Source organism: Alligator sinensis, unplaced genomic scaffold, assembly GCF_000455745.1.
Source record: "Alligator sinensis unplaced genomic scaffold, ASM45574v1 scaffold264_1, whole genome shotgun sequence".
Lineage (NCBI taxonomy): Eukaryota > Metazoa > Chordata > Crocodylia > Alligatoridae > Alligator > Alligator sinensis.
In genome coordinates, this window is record NW_005841831.1 from 6254437 (window position 1) to 6273370 (window position 18934).

The 18934-nt window shown below is 51.3% G+C and overlaps 1 protein-coding gene across 1 annotated transcript in view; it reads left to right on the top strand.

The window, feature by feature from the left end:
* The first annotated feature begins 6 nt into the window (after nucleotides 1-6).
* FOXO6 (forkhead box O6) overlaps nucleotides 7-18934 on the top strand; it is a 90480-nt gene continuing 71552 nt past the window's right edge. The window contains exon 1 of the mRNA XM_025213250.1: nucleotides 7-346. Within this exon, the coding sequence (XP_025069035.1) occupies nucleotides 284-346 (63 nt within the window). The 5' untranslated portion in view covers nucleotides 7-283. The remainder of the gene's footprint in view (nucleotides 347-18934) is intronic.

Below are 18934 nucleotides of genomic sequence, written 5' to 3' on the forward strand. Positions count from 1 at the left end.
CGAAGAGGGGGATGGAGGCGCGGCGGCCGGCGGCGGCGGCGGCGGCCCCAAAGCCCTGGCGGCCGGGGGAGGAGCGGGCGAGGGCGCGGAGAACGCGGGCGCCCTGGCCGAGCGCAAAGCCGGCCCGGCGCTGCCTGCCCTGGGCGCGGACGCTGGACAGCTCCGCAAGGCGAAGACTTCCCGGAGGAACGCCTGGGGCAACCTGTCCTACGCGGATCTGATCACCAAAGCGATCGAGAGCTCCCCGGAGAAGCGCCTCACCCTCTCGCAGATCTACGACTGGATGGTCCGATACGTGCCCTACTTTAAGGATAAGGGAGACAGCAACAGCTCGGCCGGGTGGAAGGTACCGTAGCGCCCCGTCCCTGTCCCCTGCCCAGGTCCCCTGCCCAGGCCCCCCGCCCCCTGCCCCAGCCTGCGCTCGCTGCAAGTTTCCTCGGCCCGTCCGCGTCTGTGCTAGGGAGAGGGGAGCTCGTCTCCATGCCTGGTACCCCACAACCGGGCAGAGAGCACTTCTCTGGGGCTGGGCATCTGGGGAGAGGCAAGTTTCGCTGGCTTCTTCGGCTGCAGGCTGAGGGGTGGGGGGGTTGCAGAGAGACAGGGCTCCTGTTGCACTGGATGTGCCAAAAGGCAGGTCCTTGCAGGGCTAACTTGTCTGCATCAGCTCCTGTTCACCTGCTCGCCCTCCCCCTTCCCAGGAGCTAGGGCGGGCTGGCTTCCTCACCTGGCCCTGGCTGCTGCTGGGTTTGGAGTGTCCCTGCACCTGCCAGCTGGGAAGGACATTTGGCAGCGGGAGCAGAGCGGGGGTTTTGTGCACCTTCCCGACTCTCCTTTGCGTTTCAGTGCTAATTCGAACACAGTTTGGCTAAATGGCACCCAAGACGGGCCTCTGCCTGCCTGCCTTCCCCCATGCCTGGATTTTGTGGGGTGGTGATAAGGTTCTCTTCTCAATCTTTGTTCTTGAATTGAATTTTCAGTCAAGGAGTGAATGCATCACTGAGAACAAGGGGGTTTGGGAGGAGTGGTAGGGAGGGATACATGTCTACTTTATCACTTGAGAAGTGACTGACTCGCCTCTTGGATGGTTTCAGGGCTATTGGCCAGTAAAGCTGGAATCAAGTGTGCCACAATGATCTTGGCTTGGGGTTTGGACAGGAAGATTTCGGTACTGTGTAACACCCCAGTTTTGCCTGTTCGTATGCAAGCACTAGAGCATTATTAATTACAATTCTGCCAATCCCCTGTACACCGTGTATGTGGATGCGTGCGTGCACGATACGAATGCACAAGATTTACCCTGCAGAAGGGTAATTAATGTGCTTCTGCCAATGTGTGGTCAGCGGAGACATTGTTGTACTACATTTGTGGAGTTAAATAAGCGCGCTTTGCTCAGAGAGGATGTAGCACTGCTAAGTGTCTGACAGCAGCAAGAGGCAGCAGACTCTCCACAAACAGGTGTGCTACAGAATGGCTTTGTACAGCAGGTTCGGTACATGTGTGAGTATCGTGGATGGCAGCGCTTAACCCTTGCAGCGCTTCAAGAGAGAAAGCAAGCAGCACTCGGGTCTTTCCTCACAGAAGATGCTGTGTCTCCCATCCCTCATGTGCGCGCACAGACATGTACACCCCTCTTGTCTCTGGATTTGGTTTCATTGGCAGTGCTCCAGGCTGTTGCCTTTGGTTTGTTAAATATTTCTGTCAGCAGCGATCGATCCCCCTCTTACTCTGATTTAATGTGGAACTGTATTACACGGCACTCCCGTAGACCAAGCACTGGGGGCAGGGAGGCTGTGCTGAGCTCCGTAGCACCTGGGAGCAGAGGTGCTCTGTCTGGTCACGGCACAGTGCTCAGCAATACAAGGCCTTTGCAACCTGCCCGGCACCAGCAGACACACCTCGTGTCTGCGACACTTGGCAGAGGGGGAGAGCTTGCCTTGTGTCCAGATGGTGTCAGTAAGAGAGGAGACATTTTCTCTTAACCCCTCCCCTAAGCCTTGTCACCTCTATTGTGATTACTGGCTAATGACCAATATGCTGTTAATATCAGCTCTGTTGTAGGCTATGGGCCAAATCGATCCACTCCACTGGAACCAAGAGGAGTTGTGTCTGTTTTCATTGTGCTGAGTTTATCCCCATTTGGTCGTATTTGGGGCTGCTTTGGCCCCATTTTGTGTACCTGAGCACTTGACGAATTTGGTGAAGAACTGAATCCAGTCACTCAGGTGTGCTATTATTGGCATGACTATAGCTCCTGCTGGGCCAATGGAGAGCACTGTGCTTGATGCAGTACGGGTGGTTTGTGCCTCATCCTCTAGGAAGACAAACGAAGGAGTATCATCTTTTTACGCCCTAAGTCACCTAGGGAGTGTGCTGCGGAGCTAGGACTTGAACCTAGGTCTCTTGAATCCCAGCCTAGTACTCTTAACTACAAGGCCAACTTCTTAGGGGGGAGAATGCTCTCAGAGCATATGTAGAGTAGAGTAAAACAAGAGCACTTTGCAGAGATGTGACCAGTGAGGTTTCCATGATAAAAGGAAAAAACGGCAGTGCCACTATGTGCACTTGTGTGCGTGCATGCATGTATTAGAGGATCTTATCCAAGAGCACATGGGATCAGCACATGGAGGGTGACAGAAGGGGCACATTGATGTATTTGGGGATTGCAAGGGGTCAGAGTCCAACAAGGGAGCTGGGGAACCATGTTCCACGCTGGAAAGGTGCTTGAATAGGATTTACTTAAAGGGCCACAAACTGCCATCCTTGGGGAACGTGGGTGCCAAGCCTCCTTGGAGAGGTTCAGATGTTGATGCATTCCAGCCCAGAGGTAGGGCCTTTCAGTAGTGGGTACAGAAATTCTCTTCTTATCTCTTCTTCAGCTCTCTGAGATATTGTTATTGAGTGAGTGTAAAATGCTTTATGGTCCCAGATGCCAGGTCTCCTGAAAAGATAATAACAATTTCTGTTGTTACTATGGAGGAGCTTGGGTGGGATGAGAGGCAGCATTTGTGAGTGGCGAGCAAGTTTATGAACTATGATCTAGCTGAAGCTGAGAGGGTGGGTGTTTATGCTTCTAGTGGCCCGGTGCTGGCACTGCTATGGCATATGGGAGGTGGAAATTGCCCGTGAGCAGAGATCAGCAGAAGCTTTTATCCCAGACAGTAAGAGCCCTGGCTGAGGGTGGCACATGGGCTGAGGGCCAGGTTTGGAGCAAAACACAAAGCCTTTCCATGTAGAGTGTTAGCACCAGCGTTAGAGTCGACTGCAGCTTGCAAGTGGGAGGAATGACTGAAAGGGGCCATGAAATCATAGAAAAGTAGGGCTGGAAGGGACCTTCAGAGGGCATGTAGTCCACCCCCCCCCACTTCATCTCCCCAGTGACAGAATCACCCCTATCCAAACCATCCTATACAAACCCATTGTCTAACATATTAGTAAAACTACACAGTCAACCCTGACACGACCACAAGGCATAACACCCTAACCTGACATATGTAAAAACAACAGTGGCCAATGACCAACTGCTACGAGGGTCCCTCCCGGGCAAAGTGTTAAGGACTCAGATGAGGGTAGGGGAGGTGTTTGATGGGGATACTCTGCACACTGCTGGCATGGAGGCAGAGTGCTCAGGGCCAGGGCACAGAGCAAGGAGTGACTCGGGACTCCGAACATGGACTGTTTTCCCAGTGCAGCCTCAGGCAGAGGCATTGTGAAAGCGTTTTTTTTTTTTTTTTTTTTTTGTAGAATAAGTGTGGTAATCTCAGGACTGTCTGCAGCATTTTCTTCTGAGCTTCCCTGTCCAGATGTGGTGTCCACAACACAACCCACAGCCACTTGGCCGAGTGGGTGGACAGCTTTCTGTAGCATCCTGGAGAGATGTTGCACTAAAGCATCCACTAGGGAGCACTTGTGAGCAATGCAGCTGCTTCCCTTGCCCTCCTACAGCTTGGTGAGCTTCCTTTTCTCAGACCCGGAGCCTATAGGGGAGAGCCACTACCTCGCCTGTCTTCTATACAGCACCATCTACCTGCATGTACATTAGCAGCCATGTGTGGGACAAGTTTCTGGTGGAGCTGAGCATTTAGTGTAAGGAACTACCAGATTTTCTTGTCTAACCAGTTAGTCTCTAAGGTATCACCTTGCCCAAACTTCTTTAATAAAAACTCTGTGCTGAAGGGCCTCTTCTGGAGCTGTCTGGCCAGGTGGTGGCATGAATGAATTTTCAGGGAATTTTCAATGAATTTTTAGTGCCTCTGGGGAGGAACACCCTGAGATGAGCATGCAAACTCACCTGGCTGGAGCTCCACCACAAGCTGAAGTAGCTGCTGTGGCTGTGAAGTGGGCAGGGCAGTAACCCAGGCAAGGAACCAAGTGCTTCCAGCTTCTCTGCAGCACCCTGGCTTCCATGGAGGAAGTGTGGAGCCCTGGGGCCTGCCTGCCTTGAGGGGGAAGAGAGGACCACACATTGCAAGTATAGGCAGGTCTGTGAGGGTCTTTCCCAGCTTCCCTCTGTAGTGGGTAGGCACCTGCGGGCAGGCTGAGGCTCCTGTTCGAGACACTGCCGTTGTCACAGGGGAAGACGGTAAATCTTAGACTTTCTTCAGGACATTAGAGACATTCTCTCTGTGCAGACCTCCCATCTGGGTGGCCCAGTGTGTTCCCAAACAGGAGTAACTGTCATGGCGGGGGGGATGGCAGAAGGTCAGCAGTGGTGCTGTGTTTCTCATCTTCCTGGGTTGAGTGCATGTGGATTTTGTCTGCAGTGTGGCATTGCTGCAGCAAGTAATGACTTGCCTCTTGCTGCCTCCCAGTGACATTCAGACCGTGTCTGACCCCTCCCACCCAAATACAGCAGTCAGCAAGCTGCCTGTCCAGGTTCTGGAGTTGCAGAGTTAGCAAGGAGGGCAGGGAATGCCCAGCAAAATGCCTTTGCGTGGGTTTTTCACAGCAGATATATTCCGTAATGCAGTGTTAGGAAGAGCAGTGCTTCTTTTACTCCTGCGCAAGGAGCCTAGGGTGCTGAGACTGCTTTTGCCCTGTCTGCTGTAGGTTACCCCTGATCTATAATATGCGTCTGTGCTCACTGTCTGTGGGTTTGGAACGGGCCCTGCACATAGTAGGCTTAATGCGCTAATAGCTTCTTGCTTTCCCTTGTTCTGTTCTGTCCCTCTGTCCTGCACCTGCTCACACGATGCTCCCCACCGAGCCCTGCATTGCCCACAGCAGCAGCACACAGGAGGGGATCGTTTTTTCCTTTTCCTCCAGCAACAGAATAACACGGCTGCTATGGAACCATGGTAAGCCAACAAACTGGGACTCTCTTGGTTGAGAACAGTAAATCCTGCACATACAACACAGCCTAAACCTATGGTGGGGGTAGAGTCTTTGTCCTGCTTGATCCCTGTAAGCCATCAACGTGCCATGGGTTAAATGCCACACCTGCCTTCTCCCATACAGTCCTGCCAATGAGCCAGGGCACCTGGCCCAGCCAGCAGGACTGACCGCTGACTTTATTTTGTTATCCCTCTCATTGAAATAAAGGCAGTTTCCCTTTGTTTAACCTGAGGCTGTAAGCAGTGTCTGGATGGTACTGCCCAAAGGCTAAATGAGGCAGTTGGCAGCAAAGCAACAGCATCTTCTCATGTCCCTGCCTCCCCAGGCCTCAGCAGGGTCCCTGCCCTACCCATTACCCACCCCCAGGCTGCATCACAGCTGTCTCCCGCCTCCCCATGGCAAGAAGTGATGCACTGATAAAGCTTCACTTGGCAGTCTTGGAAGCACCCAGCCCTGCCCCAACCTGTGCTAGGGGAGCACCATTTTTCTGGCTGGGGGGAGGCTTGGTGCTCGTGCTGATGGCTGGGCACCTGGAGTATTGGGCAGTCAATCTTGTAGTAATGAGCTGCTTGCGGCTTATTAAAGAGCCCTTGGAGACCCCTCTTCCTTCTCCTGCCCCAGGCCTGGGAGAAGCATCATGGTTTTACAGAGTTTCATTACCGACACAGCAGTGTTGGAGGGGGGTCTTGGATAATGGGCTTTTGCCTTTAATTAGCTCCCTGCACAAGCATCATGATACTAATGCATTGCACTGAGAGAGGACTGTGCTTCAGAGGATCTTTGAGCAGTGTGCAGGGGGAACTACTATCTTCCATGTCTGGCAAGGGGATTGAGGGGAAGTGACCAATGCCTTCCAGGGAGTTAGTACTAGAGCTGATAACAGAGCTGACTTTCTTTCCACTGGACAGGACTCCTGTCCAGAGCCCACTAGAACTCCAAGCCCTGGCTTCAACCATCAGATCTCCTCTAACTTTACACCCAAGTGGGATTGGAGCCCAGGAGTCCTGCCTTGTGTCCTGCTGTAGCTATTTAGGATTGCCGCTTTCACCTGTGTGCAGCCATATCAACACAGTGCCTGGAGCTTGGCAGGTCATGTAGGAAATTGTTCAGGGGCTGAGGTGGTGCATAAGAAAGAGAAGGACAAAAAGAGGCTGGTGTGTGATCTATTTTGGGGTATTACCTGCATATACACATGCATGTGTTGGCTCCTGAAAGGCCCTGAATGCCTTCCTCCATCATTTCCTCCTGAAGCCTTGACCTGAAATGTGGCTTTGTGCAGCCTGGCACCTTGCCTCATGTGGGAGGCGCTTTGCAGAGGAGCATGTCAGCGTGCCTGTGGACAGGAGGGCTGCATGGTCTTTGCCCCTAGAATGGCAGTGCCTTGCTGCATTCTGGGGAGCTGGGCTGGCCTGGCCTCAGCTGCAAGCCCAGTGCACAGGACACTGCAGGGAGACTGCAAGTTGTCCAGACACAACAGAAACTGCCCAGGGGCCTGGGCTACAGGGTGTTGAGAAAACTGGAAGGACATCCTAATAATGGGAGCATGTCACCCTCCTCTAGCCTGAGCCATGGGCTCACAGTGCTTTATGAATCATAATCCAGTAACCCCCCATGTTCTGTGGGCTCTATTACCCCTACTTTACTGCTAGGGAAAATGAGTCGGGAATAGGCCCAGGAATCTTGATGCCTAAGCCCCAGGATTTTATCATCACAAAGCAGTGCTGTTTCCACTGTGCCCAGTGTGTGAGGAGAGGGGAGTGCTAGGCCCCAGGGGGACTGCAGGTCACTTCCTGGGGTTCCCCAAGGTGCAGCGAAGCAGCAGCGCACTCCCTGTGCTGTCACGATGGGCACATGTGCCAGGAGCTGCTGCTGTTTTCCAATGCAGGGCAGCAGGCGCCCGTGACTGACAGTTCTGCTTAATTAGGGAGTTGTTATTTTATCAATTCCAAAGCGCTTGAAGTTTTCTGCTCCAGCTCACGCTTTCCACTTGTTAATGGGAAACCAACACCCTCTGTCAAAAATGCAGCAGCACTGATGCATTTTAAAGGTTCTGTTTGCACCACTGACATCCAAAATATAACAATCAGGCTATCAGCTGGTGGGTGTCTGTTTGATGTAGCTCTGACAGTGGCAAACCTTAATTTCCAAACCTTCCCTTCCCCTCCTCTTCCCTCAAGTTAGTGTGCTCACAGCACTCATCCCACCCACAGCGACCAGGTGAGTCTTTCAGGCTGGGGCATTCTGTGATTGGGCTGGAAACCCTATTATGTGGACATTTCCCATTTGGGCAGAGGACAATGGTCTCTCCAGCACCAACCCCGGCATTTTAAGGCACGAGTGAAATAAATGACAGCCACATTCATTTGTGCACCAGGCAGAATAACGTGATGGAATCATCTCTGGAGTCATATGCTACCCCATGCCCCTCACCTCCGAGAATGATGGAAAGATAGGTCTGAGCAGCTCAGGACTATTGTAGCCTCCTCCCAGCACCAAGCACAATGCAGGAGGATCTGCCACTGCAGAGAAAGGAGCTCTTCCTTCCCTTCTGTTTGAAATTCCCTGTTACCGATTGCTTGTGCTCTTGAAGCAGGTAGGACCCAGCATCATGGGCTGGGGCCTGCTGTGTGTACAGCCCTCTGGTAAGGGTGGGTTTTGCAGATCATGACCGGGTCTAGGTGAGGTTATTCCCATGTGCTGGGGGTGCAGGTTTAACCCCATTTAAGTTAAATCACTGCAAACCCCTGTGTGGACAGTTTTATTTGGGATTAGGTTACACTTGCTGGGAATTGGCTGAAACTGCTGAGAGTATCTACACATGTCATGGCGTGAGTTTAGCTAATCAGGTTTAAAATCCCACCTTCACTTCAGTGGGGACAACTTTCTTCTCCAGTTATGGCAGGTTGAGTTCAGGGCAGGGAGTAACCTCCACCAAAGAGATGAGGGGCGTTAGGTGAGGGAGACGGTGCCCAGACCAGGATGCCAGAAGCTGCTGGAGCGGAGGTGCACAGGCAGTGATGTCCAGGCAGTGGTGCAGCTGGAGGGGAGGATGTCCAGGCGGGCACTTGTTACACAAGTGATCGCTGGGTTAGGCCCACTTGGAAACAACAGGTTCCTCCCTGTTTCTGGAGGAGGGGCACTAAGAAACGGGTGATTTCGTGGGATGAGAAATATGAAAACAGGCAAGAGTGTGGGTCGAAGGTTCATAGCAAGTGTTTCAAGGGGGATCACCAAACAGCACACTGGCCAGGGACATCTAGGCAGGAAGGGAGCCAGAGAGCCCAGTCCTGGATCAAGTTATCGTGCAGCCTGCCTGCCTTTGTTATGAGCTACACTGTGGGCAGCCCCGAGGAACGAAGCCCTCACAAACTCGAAGGTATTGTGTCCCTCGGGGCCATCTCTGGGGCATGTGCCCCTGTCGCTGCTGGGCTTAACACGGGCATCCAAATGGCCCCACCTAAGCTCCTGGCTGCACCGCTCTCCCCGCTGACAGCTGAGAGCAGCTCCCGTCACTGCCCTGCCAGCCTGTTCAGCAGCAGCTGCCGTGAGGCTGACTCCTCACGAGTCCTTCTGCCTCTGTGCATCGCAATCCCCTTCCTTTCCATATAAGGAGATCTTTCCCCAGTGCTTTGGTACAGCAGAGCACTCCCCAGTCGGAGAAGAGGGGCCGTGAGCTCCTTGCCGGGCCAAGTAGCTTCTGCACAGTGTGTTTTGGAGACACGAGCAGCATCCACCTGTACCAGGATGGGGCTGCCTGCCTCGGCTTCCTGGGGCAGCCCTGAAGAGACACAGCCACCCCCTGTGCATGAAGGCACCTCGGGGCCTGCCCCCAAAGCAGCTCTCTTCAGCACCCCCTCAGACACAGTCAGCAAAATAACCCTTACTCGCAGGAGGAAACGGCTCTCACCTTCATGCATTGTAGGCAGGTTGGGCCACAAGACACTTCCTGGTCTGGTCCTGCTTGAGTAGGTGCTTAGGAGACTGACAGTCCTAACTATTGCCACACGCTGCCCAGGTGCTCATTTCTCATGTCACAGGGTTTCATAGGGGACAGCCCTCAGCAGTCCGGCTCCCCCTTTGCCAGGAGCTCATCCCTGATGTAGAGCCATGGAGGAGGTTGACAAGCTTTGCAGTTTCTGTGTGCTTGTCCCCAGGTAGGCTGGGGAGGACTGATCAGCCCTGGGAAGAGTGCCGGGGAGGTCCAAGCAAGTAGTAGGCAACCATCAGTCTTTCTGGATCATAGTGTATGCATGAGAGATCGCCAGGACCATTGACACGTATGCTTAGGCAGCAGCATGGAGGAATGGAGGTTGGCCAGACCTTCCACCCCAAATTTAGGCCAGTGAGACAGTATCCAAAGGCCAGAGCCTGGACGTTCAGTGCCTTGATGGCTGTAGTTATATGTGCATCCAGGAATCAAACCCAGGTCTCACATGTGGCAGACAAGGATTCTGCTACTAAGTCACTTCATTCCTAGAACATGAACCATAATTTGCTAAAAATAAACTCCCCAAATAAACCCCTCTGAACCTGGGAGCCGAGGAACGAATGGTGGGATCCTAGAAGAGTGAGCAGTACGCACACTGACGCTGGGCTCTTGCCTTTTCTCCTCCATTTCCCTGGAGCATGAGAATGCTGCAGCGATCCTCCAGTCACCCCATTCTCCTGGGACTGGGCCATGGTTGCTGCATGCAAGCTTTACATCTTTCTGTCTTCCCCCCCTGCAGGCTGCCTTCCTTTCGGGGGTTATTTGTCCCCCTGAGTAGATCTATGCATGGGAAATTCTCACTTCATTGGCCCTTTCCTATCTTGTTTAGAGCAGTCACCTGTATCCCTTCACCAACTCCAACATGTTACACTCAGAGGTGTCTTTTAATTAGTAATGATGCCTCCAGAAGGGAAGTGAAGGAGGGAGCTGTCTCATCGTAGACCTCGCCAGTTTACCCGTGTGTTTCAGAGGCTGTTAGCAGTGGTAGCTAATGTAGGAAGACGGGGCTGGGGTAGGACCATGAGGCTTGGAGGAATCTCCCCTGACAGAGCTCTGCTTCCCCCCCGCCCATCAATTTTCTCTGTTCTTTTGGAGGTTTTCATCCTTTTTTTTCCCCCAGAATTGCTTTTCATGCAGCGCTAACTGCTGAAGTAACACAAACCTGCTAAATGGTCCAGCTTTATGATAGCATAAAAATGATACCACAGCAGTGAGTGGGGCTTTATTAAACCCAAGGGAAAGGCTCCAAATGAACAGCTTGCTCTGCTCTTAGCTTTTTTTTTTCTCTTTATTTTTAATAACCACTGGAATATAAACTACAGCTAAGATGCTGCGGACTAGAAGGAGCACTTACAGGACACTGCTCGCTAGCTCAGTCGCTGCCCCCCACTCCCTCCCTCCTTCTCTTTCTCTCGAGCTCGATTCTGTGACATGAATGCCAGATTCCTGGGCTGGGAAATGGATTTCCTGATGTTTGGAATTTTACTTAAAAGCCCTTGTAAATATTTTGTACAGACTCCAGGCTTGATAAATCAGTTCAAGTTCAATGCAGTAGCAAAGCAGAGATGTCGGAGGCACAAGAGCTGCCTAGACCTGCTCAGCTCTACTGTCCTTTGTGAAGCAATCCTCCCAGCTTGGAACAATGCTTCTTAATGCTCTTGAGCCAGATTTACAGCTGGTATAAATCAGAATAAGTTAAAAGAGTGATGGTGTTTTATACCAGCTGAAGATCTGGCCTGGTTTTAAATGTCTTTAGTGGGAAGAGAGAGTAGGTAGGTGAGCAAGACGGAAATTAGGAAACAGCCAAGTCTCCCCTTGACTGTTCATATCAGAGGAGGTTGTTGCAATGCTAAGAGCACAGAAGCAGACTCTATCCCAGTACTGGACTTGTATTTCATTGACCCCAGCAAAGAAATGAGAGAGGGGCTTTGCTGAAAAATGTCCCCCACCCCATCCACTTATCTCATCTGAGACCATTTTCTATCAAATGTGCTTGCTGTGATGCATTGTAATAGCATTGAGACAAGGAGCAGCAAATTCCTTCTAGATAACTGAGGAAGCAATAGACTTTTTTCTCTTGTTGCCCTTGGATGGGTGAGTTGACTTGATTCTTCCAGTACCCACCAAAGGCCAGATTTTAGTGACCATTCTTGTTTGCCCTTTATGTCAACCTCTGTCCTGATTTCTCATACTATTTTATCAGAAATGGAGATGGTAGTATTGAATATAATTAAGGCTTCCTATCACTTTATGTTATATTTTTAAGTTATTTATAACTTTGCCAAACTTTTAACTGTTTGGGCTGAAAATTTCTATGCCTCAGGTCTGCCTCAGGCTGAATGTTTTGGATAGTTTCAGCTAAAATGGTCCAGCCATTTTCATGGATGAAACAAGGGAAAATGTGTCTTGCTGATGTGGGAAATGGCTAGAAAAGTATTTCTTTGAGAAATGGTAGCAACTAAGTCCCTGCTCTGTGACAGAGACCTGAAATTTAGGCATCTGTAAAAATCTCAACTTTCTACATGCTCAATAGAGATGTGTTAGAGTTTGGCAGCTAAATTATTTGAGGATCACATCTGCTCTGAGCGTGGTCCAGAAGTGAGCTAGTGTCATTGCTTTATCAGGCTTCCTAGGGCTGCTGTGGTGCCAGGCAGGAGAACTGTGAGCTAAAGGACTGTTGACTCTGGATGTGTAATACCGTCTAGGTGATGCCCAGGCATTGAAGTGGATGAGGCCTTCTGACTGGGATGCAGAGGGAATGTGATCAAGACCAGGGTTGGGGGGAAAGAAGTCAGCAGCTACAGCAGATTGGGATAAAGGGCCTGAAGAAAGACTTGGGGTAAACTTACACGTTATACTTAGCCCATACTAAAGGCTCTTAAAACCGGAGCATCCACATATTAAAGCTCATAAACCCATGCTAAGTGCCCTCGGAGGGTCTTAGTAATGCCACTTCTGAGCTGTGCTACCTAACTTGTGTCAGGGTAACTTCAGTCTCCTCCACATAAATAAAATGAGCAATTTGAAGTCCTCCAGCATCCCAGGATACATTATTCCCAGTCCTTCCCCAACCCACGCCAGGGATAAAGCCCAGGTGGCTGGTTCCTAGCCATGTCCCTGCTTGCCAGCCCTCTAGTGGCAAGGCAGAGCTTCACAGGCAAGAAACAGTATTATTCCTTAGCGTGTGACTGCTCACAGCATGTTCTAACTTTAACACTGGTTAATAGTCCACAGATTTAGTGTGGTCTAAGCGTAACATGCAAGTTCATCCTTGGACTGCAAGGAAAGGAGACTAGGACTAAGAGCAGCTAAGTTTAGACAAGAAGAGGGAGGGTGGGACCTGGCTAAGAGAAAAGTCTGGCACTAAAATGAGGAAATGGTGATGTGGAAGATACAGAACCGAGACACAAGTAGACTAGGGGGCAGGGGCAGAAGGTCTGTGGCTGCTGGAACAGAATTCTTTGTGGTGGATTCCTGGATCCAACCCTGCTGATGACCCATATAGATGTCAATGGGATGGGCTATGATAAGGTTTTCATTTTTCAGTTAATGTTCTTTAAAAGGAAATTACACACAAGAAATGATTCCTAAAGAGTATAGAGGCTCTAAAGTCAAGCACTTGGACATTAGGAAATGTAAGGATTAATTTTACTCATGCAACCCTTTTTCCTATAGCATAACTTTTTGGATGTAAGCCCACAGAGTGCAGCAGGTAGATTTCTCCCCTATTTTGATCCGCAGTGAGCTTCTAGAATACTTTGCATCTGTCCTTCTTGCTACAGGAGCAGTTCTGAGACCAATTACATTAGTCAGAGTGCCACTTGAAGAGGCCTCTGTATGGACAAGAGCCTCTTCTTTTTGCACTTTGGGATGCACTTCATGTGGATTTAAACTATGACTGAGGGCTAAAACCACCTCTCCCAAATGTCCTGCCATCCCACTCCCCTCCAGGTATCTAGCTTCCTTCTCTTTGCTGCCAGACATATCCCCTGTGTTCTTCTGTCACTGGTGCCTCATTTGGCTAGTGCAGTGAATACTCAGTGGGCACGTCTACTCATGCATCAAGGCGCTTTTCCTAATGCACATTAAATTTAGTACCTCTAATGTGAGGTACTACACAAATGCGCATTAGGCTGCCTTAATGTGCTGTAATGAATGTGCATGGTTTTTAAGTGACACAATGTGCAGTAGCCTATTTTACTGTGCATTCGTGTAAAGCACATTATTTTAATGTGATGCTATAATGGCAGTAAAATAGGCTACTGCACATTAAAGCTCACGTGTAGATGCGCCCAGTGCCAGGCAAAGGCTTAGTCTGGATTTCCTTGCTGCCATTCCCACCCTGCTACTATTCCCACCCCCCAGGCACCCCCCTGCAGGAGGTAAGGTGCTGCCCAAACAGATGTTTTTATTCCCACCTCCCCTGAACCCATTTGCAGCAAGCGCTCTACTCCCCGATCGCATTACTTTTAATTAGCTAGACACTTCACGTCCGCTCCTCTCTCCTGGTGAAGGTGCCTGATTATTGCTGAGGTGAAAGGCACTTTGGGTTACGGAAGGACACTTGGAACAGTTCGCCTGTGTGCTGCTGAAGCTCATTTTGGACAGCATCTGTTCATTATTATGTGCTGTCTTGGCTGCTTGCCAGCAAGGAGAGCCGAAAGCCCGGCACAAAGATTGCTTTCACCCGCTGGAGAAGAGAGGCTGCTCTCCCTGCCTCACACTGGGAGGGGGTGAATACAGGCACTGGTTGATAGCGAGTGCACGCTGCTGCCCAGGTGCCCCATTCAGGATCAGGGCCCTGTTGTGCTGGGCACTGTGAAAACACTGAGAAAGACCTGGTCCCCTGCCCCTCAGGGAAAGCCCCACTTCCCATAGCAGTGAGGGTTCCTGTGCAGCTGGTAAGCCTTTTTTATTTGTCACACACTGCTAACCTCCCTCCCCCTGCTTGCTGTCTGTGGTGCCTTCCCCCATTGCACTTAGATCCATGTTTGAGCAGGGAGCAGGGGACCCTCTGCGAGTGCTGGCACTCTCTTCCACTTCCCCTGTGGGGGGTTAACATGGAAATCTCAGCTGGTGAGAAGAGTTAGCTCCTGCACCCCTGGACTCACATATCCATGAGTGCACACTCTTCATTTCCCAGCTATTCAACCCATAGGCTATCAGCTTCTCTTTCCTTCCTTTTCCTTCGCCCTATCAGTGTCTGCCTCTCCCTGTGCCTGGAGAGCTGCGTCCCTGCTCCTTTGGTTTGCTGGCACTTCATATCCCTCTGAATCCACACCATCTTCCCCAGCTGTGTCCAGGTGGGGAGGGAGTGCAGGGGAGAGAGCTGGGCTATGCATACAGTTTCCTCAGGTTGAATGCTGTATGGACTTTTGAGAGAGACCCAGCACTGCTGGTGTGCTGGGAGCGGGTACCTAGGGGTTAATGCCTGGCTTTTTCCTCTCTCTATGCAGCTCACTGCCTCCAGTGCTTTGTTATAGCAGAGGAGGGGGAGCCAGGGATATACCAGAGATGGAGACATGCCTCATTGCTCCCCCAGGGCCTGCATGACACAATAAGGAGGTTTCCCAAGCATCCCCCAGGTGCTGGATGCTTGGGAGCATGGCAGGAAAGGAAAAGCAAGAGGCCTGTAGTTTGTGGCAGGCTGGGGCTGAGCAGACTGGGGTTGATATTAAGGCTCAAGAGTGGGGGTGATGGCTGGCTGGGCTCTTTTAGCATGGTAAGAAGGCCAGGGAGCATCTTGCCCCATTAGCCCCAGGGGCTGGTGAGCCTGGCAGGGACTTTGAAGTGGTCCTGTTGGGAACCTGTGTCCAGGGCAGTGGTGGTTTGAACATGCAACTTTGGCATCAAGGCTTAGTGGCAAAGAAAGCAACGATAATAGGCAAATGAGTGGCCCAGCTTGGGCTTTGCCTTAGCAGCTGCAGTTCCCTGGGAAGGGAATGAGAGCCAAACATAGCGTGAATACTCCCCCACCCCCCATTTGACACACACACACACACACACACACACACACACACACACACACACACACACACACACACACACACACACACACACCCCCCCCATCTGACACGGCCAGTCACATACTCATAGTCAGGGTGAGAACTGTGCCAGGGTGTGAACCTGAACACTCACTGACATGGTCCATCTCCCTCTCCTGCTCTCCAGCCTCTGATATGGCCAGTTGCACAAGCACATAACCCCAAGCAAGTGTGGAAGAAAGAGACTTTCTGTGCTCATTTCCCTTGTGTCACTTCTCCTGTCACAGTCAGAGGCCTTTCCCAAGTGCTTATCACAGCATTGTTTGGGCACGTATTACGTGTGATCCTGACAGAGACTCAACACACGTAGCTATACAAAGTGAGTATTTCCACGTGTTCCTGCTCTTCCAGTGCTCACTAGTACAGCGTCTGGGCACACACATTACCAGCATGCACAAGCACATTCCCAGACTCACTTGCACGTACATTGCTCTTATATGGTTGAACACATTAGCACTCCTATGAATGTATAAACCGAGCATGCTAATACATGCACACACTAGCTTGCCCTTTTGCACATATTACATAAAAATGCTCATATAACCATATGAACACACTGCATTCTAATGTATTCATCCACGTTTAGATGCGTGTATGCACCTGCATATACACACAAATTCACTCTTATGGCTCCATGATTGTGCACACACACCATATGCACTCCAGGTGCTCACATATTTATTGATGGCTGGCCACATGCATGTGTTCACCCCTGTCCCTTGCATTCATGCACACACAAAGGACTCCCTGTCTATATAATTGCTTAGTCTGTGTATACAGGATACTGGTAAATATTGTGACAGTCAGGCGGAGTGAAATGCAGCAGTTTCTGTCCCCTGAACACACCTCAGGCTGGGCTGACCCCATTCCTCCTTGGAGAGGAGAGGGGATTGGCAGAGTCTCCCAGCCTTGCCAGGGGGCTGAGAAGGAAGAAGGGAGCTTTTTGTTGAACTGTATGTATCAAAGGGACTGGAGCTCCGGGGTGCTTTTGAAGAACTTGCAGCGTCTCAGGGAGCACAGGGGGAGACCGAGACAGAGGAGTGGAGCAGACACCTTTGATTTGCTCAAAAAAAAAAAAAAAAGGAAAGAAAGAAAAAAAGGGTTCTTAGAAGCTGCCTGCCACCTGGAGCGATGCCAGCGACTGGGACGCTCTGAAGCAGACATGCCAAGCTGTAATTGCAGACAGACTCATTTAAAGAGACGAGACATTTATTTTTAACTTGTGTTAAGGTAATGCGCTGATCTCCAGACTGCAAGTTCAAAAGTTCACTCCCCTCCCCAGCTTCGGGCTCCCCCATTCCTCCCTCACCTACTCTAAAGTTTTCTCCATTGAAAGTGGGTGTCCCTTTGCCGGAATGGCATCTTGCAGGGGTGGCTCATCTGGCATTTTGCTAGACACCCTTTTCCTCCTCTGAGCAGCCTTTGTTGTCTCCCGGGGAGTCTGGATCCTTGCACAGGGGGTGGGAGGTGCAAGCCTCTGGGACTGAACTCTAGTGAGGCATCTTAGACGGGAATTGGGCTGGCCAACCTGCATGGAGAGGATGGGAGCTTATGGTTCTTTGTCATCTATCTTTCTGTCCACTGGCTCATTTTGGGGCTGCTCCCTGCACCCATCTGGGTTGGAAGATGCTAAGGAGCCATGAGAGTGCAAACTAGTGTCACCATTATTCTCTATTAGTAGAGCAGCCAGTGTATGAGGTGGGAAAGGAGCATTTGGAACCAGGATCAAGAGGGAGACAGGCGAGCATGGACCAGAGAAGAGGGCTGGGAGCTGGGACCCTGACCCCAGTGCTCTGCCCCTTGTCCTAGTGTTCATTCTCCCCACCCTGCGTCTCAGCTTTACCCTCCCTAATGGGAACAGTGATAAGGACCCAGCATTTAGCTGGTGTGGCGTCATTCATCTGCATGTGTGAAGCACTAAAATGAGACCAGACACAACTGGATCCCTGTACTCTGAACAGGTAGCTGGGCCTCCCTTGTTTGCTGCCCCTCTGCCTCAGCCTGGGATTGCTGCCTCGTTCACCTCTGACAGCAGCATTTGTCAGAGGGCTCATAGAGGTGTAGGGCTCCTGCTCTCAGCTGCCTTTGGGGCTCCTCTCAATCATCTTTAAGGCATCCAGGTCAGTAAGCACTTTAATGTGTACCTGGATCCTGTCTGGCCAGCCCCTGCCCCAGCTCTTGTCCCTGCCCTTGCCCACTGAGCCTGGAGCTCTGTAACAGTATCTTGCCTTTCAGCCTTAGAGACCTTGGTGGCCACCTGCACAGTCTCATCCCTTTCCCCTGCCAACAGGCTATAATACAGTGATTTGCAACTGGGGTGTCATAGCACCTGTCCCAGCCTCCCATGGACAAGTGGTGCCCATGGCCACTCCTCTGGGGACTCCTACTCCCAATGGTGCTCCACCTTGTGCCCTTAGCAGCCCCTGTGCCCAAGCAGTGTGCTCTGCCAGGGCCCTGCTTCTCAGCCCTTGTTCTCCTGTTTCTCCCGCACTCCTGGGGCTTGAGGGAGGGGCTGCAAGGACAGGTGGCTCCAGTTGCTAGTGTCAAAGTCCCCAGAGGAGCAGCTGCAGCAGTGAGGGCCACACTGAGGGGGTAGAAAGCTCATTGATTAAGTTCGCAGATGATACCAAGCTGTGGGGAAACACAGGCACACCAGAGGATAGCAGAGATCCAGGATGACCTTGTTAGACTGGATCTATGGGCAGAACGAAACCAGATGGGGTTTAACAGGGAGAAGTGCAAGGTCCTTCACCTGGGTTGGAAGAACGCCCATCACAACTATACAGTGGGTGGTTGTCCACTGGCTGGCACAGCATCTGAATGAGAGCTGGGGAGTCACAATTGACCAGAAGATGAATATGAGCCAACAGTGCAACAAGGCTGCCAGCAGAGCAAATAAAATTCTGGCGTGCATCAGCTGATGTGTGGCCAGTAGATACTGGGAGGTGCTTCTCCCTCTTTATTCGGTGTTGGTGAGGCCTCAGCTGGAGTAGTGAGTCCAGTTTGGGCACCGCACATCAAGAAGAATGTGGATAAGCTCAAGAGGGTACAAAGAAGGGCCACCCCTTTGGTTAAGGGCATGGAGGGTAGGCCCTATGAGGAGAGACTCGGGAAACTGGGCCTTTTCAGTCTGAGGAAGAGAAGGCTGAGAGGTGACTTGATACCCGCCTACAAGTATGTCGGGGGGAGCATCAAGAACTAAGAGAGCAACTATTCAGGAGTGCGCCTCAAGGGAGGACGAGGACCAATGGGCATAAAATAATAGAGGGTAAATTCAGGCTGGACATAAGGAAAAACCTTTTTCTCTGTAAGGGCACCGGAATCTGGAACACAGTCCCAGCAGAGGTGGTGCAGTCACCCTCCTTGGAGGTGTTCAGGATGAGGTTGGACAGGCACCTTGCTGAGCTCATCTGAGCCCAATAACTTCCTGCCCACGGCAGGGGACCAGAATTGATGATCTTACAGGTCCCATCCGATCCTATGTCTCTATGAGTCTACACGATTCTTTGATTGGCTTCCTCAGGTACAGATTGGGGATCAGGAGGGGACAGGTGGCAGAAGTGAGGCAAAG